This window comes from Cryptotermes secundus, unplaced genomic scaffold (genome assembly GCF_002891405.2).
Source record: "Cryptotermes secundus unplaced genomic scaffold, Csec_1.0 scaffold267, whole genome shotgun sequence".
Taxonomy (NCBI): domain Eukaryota; kingdom Metazoa; phylum Arthropoda; class Insecta; order Blattodea; family Kalotermitidae; genus Cryptotermes; species Cryptotermes secundus.
Genome location: NW_019733322.1, coordinates 813,436 through 821,123, shown reverse-complemented (window position 1 = coordinate 821,123; position 7,688 = coordinate 813,436). Strand labels below are relative to the sequence as shown.

The following is a 7,688-nucleotide window of genomic DNA, read 5'->3' as shown; positions in this document are numbered from 1 at the left end:
CATAAGAGCCAGACACATATATATATATATATATATATATATATATATATTGACTAGATACGGGGGTTGCATCGGTTCTTGGATTCGTTGGACTCTTAGAACTCGTAACTATAAGTAATTATAGCGCTATCGATACTTCACATACACTACAGTCTTCTATGCCTACACTAGGTGTTTCCTGGCAACGGCTCTCAACAATGTGCTCCGCCTCCTTGCTTAATTCATTGCCAGCTGGCCACCACATACCGACAATAACTAAGCCTGCCTGACTGCCTGCTAAATTGCTACTGGCCCTCGCCAGCACACTGCTTCTTCGTTACACTCTGACAGCTCTGGGAGCCTTCAGACCACTGCGACTCTCACTCTACTAAACTAAACCTGACTCGAAGTCGATGTTACGTTACGACCGACGGTCAGACAGCCAGTCAGCCTTGGTGTTAAGCCACATCTGGATCTCAACACCAGATTTATATTAATCAGCTGGGGGCCTCGTTACATAACTTCAGCACCGACCGCATAGAAAACACCGCGTTGTCAATCAATGGCCCAACAGCTATCTGTTTTGTATGCATTGGTTGCTGCGGAGAAGTGTTTGCCGTGCCGTTGCGTAGCAATGGCAACGTAGTTCGTTCCACTACTCCGGCTTTCAGCCAGTGTGAGCATTTCCATTCAAAAGACGGCACAGGACGTCTTCGCCAGTTACGTGTTCTGCATAGCACGGACTTTGAAGGATCGAAATATCTGTCGATATCCGAAAATTTTAACTAACATTTTACGCCTGCTTATGAATATGTTGAATTATAATAAATGTTTACGAATCCGATAAAATTTCAATTTTCAGGCTACCCACATTATATTGCGATAATCTGGAAAATTTGGACCTTAAGAAAAGAGCTAATTTAGGGCATTTCGTTGTGAAAACGCCCTGTATATTCTCAGGACATTTTAAAATGAAAATGTGATAATCTTTGATTTTATACAGCTCTAGGGTTCACGGATTCAACTAATGATATTCGATATCTAGGCATGTGTCAACTTGCATAAAGACTGACAAACCCACCTCTACGATTTGTATGATACATCTGTAATGTCTGTCTTAACATTCAAACCATAATGTTTTGCAACTTTTAGTTTATATCTCTCAAATATAACTCAATAGAAATTGGCACCAATGGAAATTACAAACAGAAATGTCGCTAAATTATATAAATATTATTAATTTTAGTTGCTTACTAAAACCTCGCCAAGCAATTTTCTGAAAGCAGTTATTTCCAGAAATTATTGTAAATGGTTGGTAATCGAAAAACTATCAGAGAATTTGCACTGCGATTTTCCGCTGATCTTGTTTTTTCGGACTTAAGGCGGGAGCAATTGTGAAGATTTCGGAATATGATGATAGCGTGCCTTCTGCACTGCTGCAAGGGACTACGTCATGTCTCTCCAAATGAAGACGGAATGAGCGAACAGAAATCACCTTGGGCAACTTCGAGTCATGGTAGCAGAGAGGTGAGGAAGGCGGGATGGGATTGAGTTGAGAACGCAACGTGTTCCTAGCACTCGAGTCCGCTTTTGCATTCATTTGCACGAGAGTAGCGTGGCTAGATTTGCGGTAAGTGTTGGACAAATGCAGGGGAAAACTGTTTTTAGTTTTGGGAATAACCGCTCATAAAGACAGCTACTGAGTTACATAATGACAAGATCACTCTGTGAAGGTATGGGAGCCACTCTATTGTTAAAGAAATTCCCCGCCTTTCAAGGGAACCGAAGGTTCGTTGCTACGTTCACAAGATCTCCTCAGTGGACTACATCCTAAGTCACTTGAATCAAATTCTCTTCTTCGTGTCCGATTTATTTAAGAATTATTTTAATATTAGCCTCCATGCTAAAAGTCGGAAGGTCGCGACTTCAAGTCCCGATGAGGTCATTGGATTATTTTCAATTGACCTAATCCTTCCGGCCGCACTATGGCCCTGGGGTTGACTCAGCCTCTAAGAGAGTACCAGGAATTAATTAAATAACTTTCTTGGGGAGTAAAGCGCGGCCCGCGCGTAAGGCTGACAACCTTACCGCCATCTTTGAGCCGATTGTCTAGACAATGTGGGACCCTCAACGTATCACAACCCTATGGGCCTTCACGGCCTGGTACAGGGGTAGCTTTACGTTTGTTTTTTTACTTTACATCTTCAATTGACTCTCCGAAATATCCGAAGCGACGAAACAAAACTCTAACCCTGAGGATCATAGCCTGTAGTAACAAGTCCAGCTATTGGACGAAACGAAACTCTAACCCTGAGGATCATAGCCTGTAGTAACAAGTCCAGCTATTGGACGAAACGAAACTCTAACCCTGAGGATCATAGCCTGTAGTAACAAGTCCAGCTATTGGACGAAACGAAACTCTAACCCTGAGGATCATAGCCTGTAGTAACAAGTCCAGCTATTGGACATTATGGGGGCCCTTTTCCTTCCATCATACCGATTTGAAGCGGGTATTTGACACCGTTATCATGTCTCAAGTACATCTGCCTGCACACCGAACGTTTCACTGAGGTAACTTGGTACCAGTCTGCTCAGTTTCAAAGTGTGGTGTTACAATTTTATGTTTCTTCAGTTTCTACTTGTCATTTTAGTTGAAAAGCTAAATCTAGGTATTTTCGGATTCAATATTATTATGAATATTATTATTAGTCTCCGACATACCGAACAGATATCGGTTTTGGAGGTTCTTTTCGGTATATCAGAGAATTTCCATTGTTCAGTGTTTGCTCTTCAAGCAAAATTATCTGTTAGCTATGCTTCAGCTGCTAATGTTGTTCTCAGTGACGCTGAAATGTTTGGAATCAGAACTGTTTTAACAATATTTTATAATGTCTCTTTCTTCTTATTAAACTCTTGATTATACTCAGTATGGAACTATGTATATATATGTTTCTCTCTCACCGCAAGATTTCACTTGTTAAATTTTATTATTTTCTAAGTTTCCTTGTGTTTTCTTCTGTCTGTTTTTGTGTTCCTTATTTGATAATTGGCCTTTTGCTATTAAATAAATACTTAAATAAATAAAAATTTAATTGAGTTATTTTATTTCATTGAAATTTAATTTAATTATTATTATATTCAATGAACTCTTTAAAGTGGGATTTTCCAGAATAATGTTGTTTGAAATGATCACGAAAGTTAAAATAACTTATAATTATCTCCGCAGGTTCTAATTTTCCGTTCACCACGAACCGACATAGTTTCATGTACGAAGCTCTGTTGATAGAGGACTTCCACCATCATTATCTGGGGTTTATAATGTATACTGTCTTCCCATCAGCGAACAGCGTTTAGTGGCATTGCAAGTCTATAGGAAAAGTGTGCCCAGTTGAACATTACTGTTTATCGACACTTGATTCATCTGCTGCCTGGTGTCAGCAGAGGCCCCTGCGGAGAAAGCTTGCTTTTCCTGTGTGCTAAGTCTCAGTGCGTTAAACCATGGAAACAGAGCCTGTTGCACTAAAATGGGCATGGAGCGATGACGTGCTCTCCAATATGGAGGACAAATGTTTCCCCATTAAAGCAGAGAATTAAACCATGTTCTCCACTATGAGGGACATACATTTGCTAATGCCTGTTTTTCGATTTTGCGTATTTCATTGGCCTTGACGTTCATTTATCGCAAATATAGCAAAATTGATCCTACTATAGATGTCACAGAACCAAAAATTGTTTTACAAATAGGTCTCACTTTTTCATACTTGTGCATTCAACATATCGAAACCTACTTCCCGTATGGTTTATATGTTAATGAGATTTGTAGCTACTGTTTGGCATAAAGTTCTTTGTTCTATGTACATATTATTCAGAGACATAAATACATCGCACGTTCAATTTACAATTAATTTTAAAATGGAAGCAGTGATGACTAGGTTTAATTTCGACCGAAAACTTTTAGCACAGATGAAAACTGCCATCTTCTGGGATATAGCGCCCTGTAGTCCGTATATGAGCAGACGTTTCGGAGGAACATATCACCTCAATCCTCAAAGTCAAAAATCAGCCGAACAAGAAACCAGTTCGAGCATGTGGTTTCCTGCTCGGCTGATTTTCGGCCCTGAAGATGGAGGTGATACGTCCCTCCAAAACGTCCGTTGATATGCGGACTACACGGAGCTATATCCCAGAAGATGGCAGTTTTCATTACTACCGCTGTGAGAACCTCAAATACGTTTATTAGAGGTACCTAAAACCAAATTACACTAAACAGTCGAGCAATTTCGGATATATAATTTGAGAACATAGCTTCTTCGTTATGCAGTAATTTTAGATATGAGTGAAGCGTAATAATTTAAAGGAAATGCAAATAGTTTATTACTATTTCTTTCTTTCATTACATGGCATAACGCATGTGAAACTGTGAAATCTGAATTGCATTAGAACACCACTGTCTTGTAGTCCAAGTATTGCAGGCGTGTATTTGTTGTTGCAGAGCTACACACATCAACTTTAGAAGCTGCTTTCTGAACACACTTCTACATATATTGCAAAAGGCACGAAGAGTGCATACTTTACTTTGCATACAACTCAGTAATTTGTGTCTTGTTTAGTTTACCCTACTGACTCTGTTCTAGAAGTTCGCAGATTTGCGGTAGACGAGACTGCTCATCCCTGGTTCGTGGTCCGGAGACGTCGTGGCATCCCTGCAGCATCCAAATCTGCATCCGGCGCGGCATCTTTCGCAACCAGCTCGAGCAGTTCCGGTTCAACTTCCGGTTCCGGGTCCGTCCCTGGGTACCACAGCGGTTTCGACGGGGTGCAAGGTAGTATAGTAGTGTGAACGTACCGATCCATCAGCGTCGATGTGATTGGTCGTCACGGCGCTCGTTCGAGTTCTGTACAACTAACTAGCATCAGGATTGTTCCATAGCTCAGGCGGTGGCCTGGGTTCCATCCTAGGCCAAGTCAATTGGGATTTGTGGTGAACAAAGTGGCACTGAGGCAGGTTTCCTCCCAGTACTTCGGGTTTCTCCTACAAATTCTCTTTCAGTCAATTGCTGCACACTCATCATCGTCATCAGGAGCTTGTACAAGAGGCCCGCTAGTGGCCGACGTACCTGGAGCTTCTTGAGAAGCTGATAGTTACTCTGTTAGTCAAGAAATTCCCTGCCTTTAAGTAGCCAAAATGTTCTCCCCTGTTTATAAGACCTAACACTGGAACCTATTCTGCGCCAGTTGAATCCAGATCGCAGTCACATTATTCCTTTAGAATGTATTATTATCATTCCCTATGCTACCAGTTCCCCCAAGCTGTCTGCTTTCTTCAGGGTTTGAAAGTAATTTTTATGAGTTTTACACGCCCCGATAATTTCATCCTCTATATATATTATTTAAAAGTTTGTGAACATGTTTAAAACGCTTAACTTACTCAAATGCTCTTGTATGTGTAAAGACACCTGCATAACTGGAAACGCATGAATCAGTAACTTTCAAGTTTCCAAAACCGGAAGTACATGATACCCAGTACGGTACCTATAAAGTAGTCTCTTGCTTACATTATGAAGTATACTAATTTATAACATTGTTACCATATTTGTAATATTAAAAAAGTGAGCAAATTTTTATAACTTATGGGAAACTAATCATTTATCACTAAATTTCAGACATCTTGCTGCAATTGTCGCCATCATAAGTCAAACTGAACAGAGATTGCCCTTGGTCACGTTGACATTTGTTATTGGCCTCATTGAGAGAAGCGGATAGTTTAACTATATATTTTAGCACATGTTTCCAATACCCGCACTGAGAGGCGCTAGTGTTGCTTTCACTTGAAACTTGTACACACCATCCGTGTTGGCGTCGTTGGTGGCAGGAAATTAAATGATTTTCATTTGATTCCAAAGATATGACGTTTACACCAGTTCCAAGAAATTTGGTCACTGGGTTAGTTTATTTTAAGTATGCCGATCCATTGAAAATGCGACTTGAACTTCCTCCTGGGCTGGTTAAAATTTGGAAGTGTGGAGACCCTGCGGTTCCGAAGTCAGAGGTAATTGTAACTGATTTTGTTGTGCTTCACTGTCAGAGCAGTCGACATTCATCGGTGTGTTTTCTAAAAAGCACGGACTTATTATTAAGCCAGGAACTGTACTAGAATTCTTTCGTAATCGAACTCACATTTTCAAAAATAAAAAGTTCATGGTATCTAAAATGAGTAGATAATATACTCCATGATACGGAATCTTCTTTGAATATTCGTTGGTTGTTAAGACGGCATATTTTGCTACCAACATGCATGAATTCTCCATTGCGGTCACGTGTCCCATCATAGTCGTCCTCTTTGGTTTAAGATCCCCGGTATTATTTGATGAAGAACAGAAATTTTTTAAGTTTCTCATTACTCTGCTCTCAATTCTGCTGCTATTTCCTCTCTCTCAGGTCCAAAGTATTCTCAGCAGGGTCCTGTTCACTCGTGTTCTTCCGTCAGCCTGACAATCCAGACCTTACATGAATGCTCCTTAGAAGTTGACAATGAAAGTTGTGTCTGTTACTGCGTTGACCAGTTACTACCACGGCATGCGAATCGTGAAAAGACGGACGTGCAAGAGAGCTGCGAAGATTTAAGGCGGTGGGAGACGATCAGAATGAGTGGCCGTTTTGCTTTGGAGGTTGTGTGGGGGGCTACAAGCCTTTTACCTTACGAGGAGAAGCAAATGGCCTACTGGCACCTTTGACTCATGCGCGATCCTTCAGAATTATTTGGATTCTTATTCGTTATTTTCAGGGCGTGCGCAGAATGAAACATACCGGTATATTCGTGCCTTCCTCCTACGTCCATGCCTCCGAAAACAGTCGATTTTATGGAATTTGCTGTTGGGGATCTATATTAAAATTCGTCGGCAGATTAATTTTCGTCTCTGTTTAATATAACAAATTTTCAAAAATTAAAAAGTCACATTTTTTAAAATTTGTATACATGATATAGCACACAGAATCACTGGATGTCCACTGGATTAGCTCTTTCTAAAGCTAAAGGGCCCAGCTGAGTAGGTGTCTTCCTTTCTCATCTGAAGAAGGAAAGTGATCCAGTTTCCGAAACGTCGTGTCCTCTATTACCTAGAATTCCGGACGATGGAAAAAGTCCAAAACCCCAGTAATTCTGTGTGTCATCCACCATCGTCAGAACCCTTTAGAATCTACATGATATAGCACATTTATTATTCGGCGGAAGACAAGAAAAATAGTTCGTGCGTCCGTGAAATGTGGTATATTCAGTGTTCGCAGCGATGTGTTTGTCGCTGTAGTCAGGGAACACGGAGAACTGCGAGACATGAAAGTGGGTTTTACCTGGGAACAGTGCCATATTTAATAAAGGAGAAAGCACAAGTTAACTCTGTACATATAAACCATGGTAAACACCAGTCATATATTTTTTATAGTTCTTTAATGTTATAATTTTATACAAGTTGGCAGCCTTGGTTTGTAGACAATCTCAGTGTCACGCACATCAGAGCATCAGACAGTAGCAGAACATAAACAAGACACGAGTGAGCAGAACAGTTTAATATGTACCTCGGTGGAACAGTGAAGTGGGGTTTAAAACAGGGGAAAAAACTGCAATGAAATTGAAAGCGAAGAACAGTAGGTGCAATAAGGTAACATATTCGAATATTTTCTAAATCTACAGTATTAACTTAGTTACTCTTAAT

General features: G+C 40.4%; 1 protein-coding gene across 4 annotated transcripts in view; it reads left to right on the top strand.

Annotated features, from left to right (window-relative positions):
- LOC111867932 overlaps positions 1-7,688 on the top strand; it is a 31,929-nt gene that overhangs the window by 8,185 nt on the left and 16,056 nt on the right. For 3 of the 4 annotated variants that reach the window (XM_023858167.2, XM_023858166.2, XM_023858164.2), the window contains exon 2: positions 4,614-4,802. In XM_023858167.2, the coding sequence (XP_023713935.1) occupies positions 4,614-4,802 (189 nt within the window). The remainder of the gene's footprint in view (positions 1-4,613; positions 4,803-7,688) is intronic. The other variant, XM_023858165.2, reaches the window with a different exon arrangement.